At 38.2% G+C, this 1,608-nt stretch overlaps 1 protein-coding gene across 1 annotated transcript; it reads left to right on the forward strand.

Annotated features, from left to right (window-relative positions):
• The first annotated feature begins 561 nt into the window (after window positions 1–561).
• LOC128561712 (protein PBDC1-like) lies at window positions 562–1,394 on the forward strand. Its single transcript, XM_053556263.1, has one exon. It carries the CDS (start codon window positions 562–564, stop codon window positions 1,117–1,119), a length of 558 nt encoding a protein of 185 aa, XP_053412238.1. The 3' UTR covers window positions 1,120–1,394.
• The last annotated feature ends 214 nt before the right edge of the window (window positions 1,395–1,608 follow it).

Raw genomic sequence — 1,608 nt, forward strand, 5'->3', positions numbered from 1 at the left:
AAGGGAACATGTGACATAAGGTGTAGATAGACAAACCTCATAGGTAAAAAAATCCCAAAGGAGAAACATTACAGGAGTGGGTAGTAAATCGTTAGGCGGCAATGGATGAGGAAGGCAGAATCCAAACTCCTCAAGTGCAAGAGGGGCTGTGAGGACAATGGTGCCTTCTCCCTGGCTCCTACCAAACCTTCTCAGCATAATCTATATTCAGTAGATGATTTTCATTCTGAAAAAACTAACATCAGTTTTTCACAAATAAAATTAAAGGTCTAAGTCCTCACCAGATACACAAACAGAATTTAAACTCTTTTAGTGCTCAGTTTTTGGAAACATAGGCCTGTGACATAAGACATCTAATGTTGTATGTTGCTTTCCAAAGGAAAAAGGAATTTTGTGATTTTAATGAATGATGGAAAATATTTCTTTATTTGGGGTCAGGTTGGGTTACTTTCAGTTTTCCTACATACACTCACATACCACTTATTCATAGATTTACTACCAAGTCAAGCAGAGTCCCTACTTGCTGAAATGCATTTAAAAGGTTCCTTTTGGGACTGCAAAATGGAGGCTACCAGTGGAACTGATGAGCCGCCGGATATTGAGATGGCTTGGGCCGTGAGAGCAATGCAACATGCTGAAGTCTACTACAAGCTGATTTCATCAGTTGACCCACAATTCCTGAAACTCACCAAAGTGGATGACCAGATCTATTCTGAATTCCGGAAAAATTTTGAGAAACTCAGGATAGATATATTGGACCCAGAAGAACTCAAATCAGAATCAGCCAAAGAGAAATGGAGGCCATTCTGCTTGAAGTTTGATGGGATCGTAGAAGATTTCAACTATGGTACTTTGCTGCGACTAGACTGTTCTCAGGGCTACACTGAGGAAAACACCATCTTTGCCCCCAGGATACAATTTTTTGCTATTGAAATTGCTCGGAACCGGGAAGGCTATAACAAAGCAGTTTTTATCAGTGTTCAGGACAAAGAAGGAGAGAATGAAGCCAACAATGGAGGAGAGAAAGGAGCTGACAATGGAGGAAAAAAGGAAAGAGTCAACAGAGAAGGAGAAAAAGCTGACAAAGACAGCAACAAAACTGGTGAAACAGCTATGTAAGGTAGATAGTAAGTAGCACTCTAGAAGCTACGACTCAGCTGAGCCTACGAGTACCATGGTGCTTTTTGCACAAACTGTTTTGGTTGAATATACAATCGAAGGACCCTCAAAAGGATGTCTTTCTAGTCTGATAATCAGGAGTTGCTTTGGTAATTTACTTACTGGCTTAAAAACTATTATTGGGGTCTTAGTTAATTATTTTATGGTGTGTTCTTTTTTTGGCTGTCACCACTGGTCAAGTCAGAAAGTTTGTAAATAAATTCTTTTGGCTCTTATCTATGTCTGTGACTGACTTTAAAAAGGTATTTAAAGTTATTTGACACTTCAAATTATTTTCACATTTATAATTTCATCAGCATGTCTCATATGAAATGATTTATGAAATGAGAGTAAAGTTCTCTCAACTTGTTAATCTAGTGTTGGTATTAGAAGTCCTTAACATAAGAATTGACTCTTACTCTGAGTGAGAATACTTCACTTATTTCATTC

The sequence above is a fragment of the Nycticebus coucang genome, chromosome 12, assembly GCF_027406575.1.
Source record: "Nycticebus coucang isolate mNycCou1 chromosome 12, mNycCou1.pri, whole genome shotgun sequence".
NCBI lineage: Eukaryota > Metazoa > Chordata > Mammalia > Primates > Lorisidae > Nycticebus > Nycticebus coucang.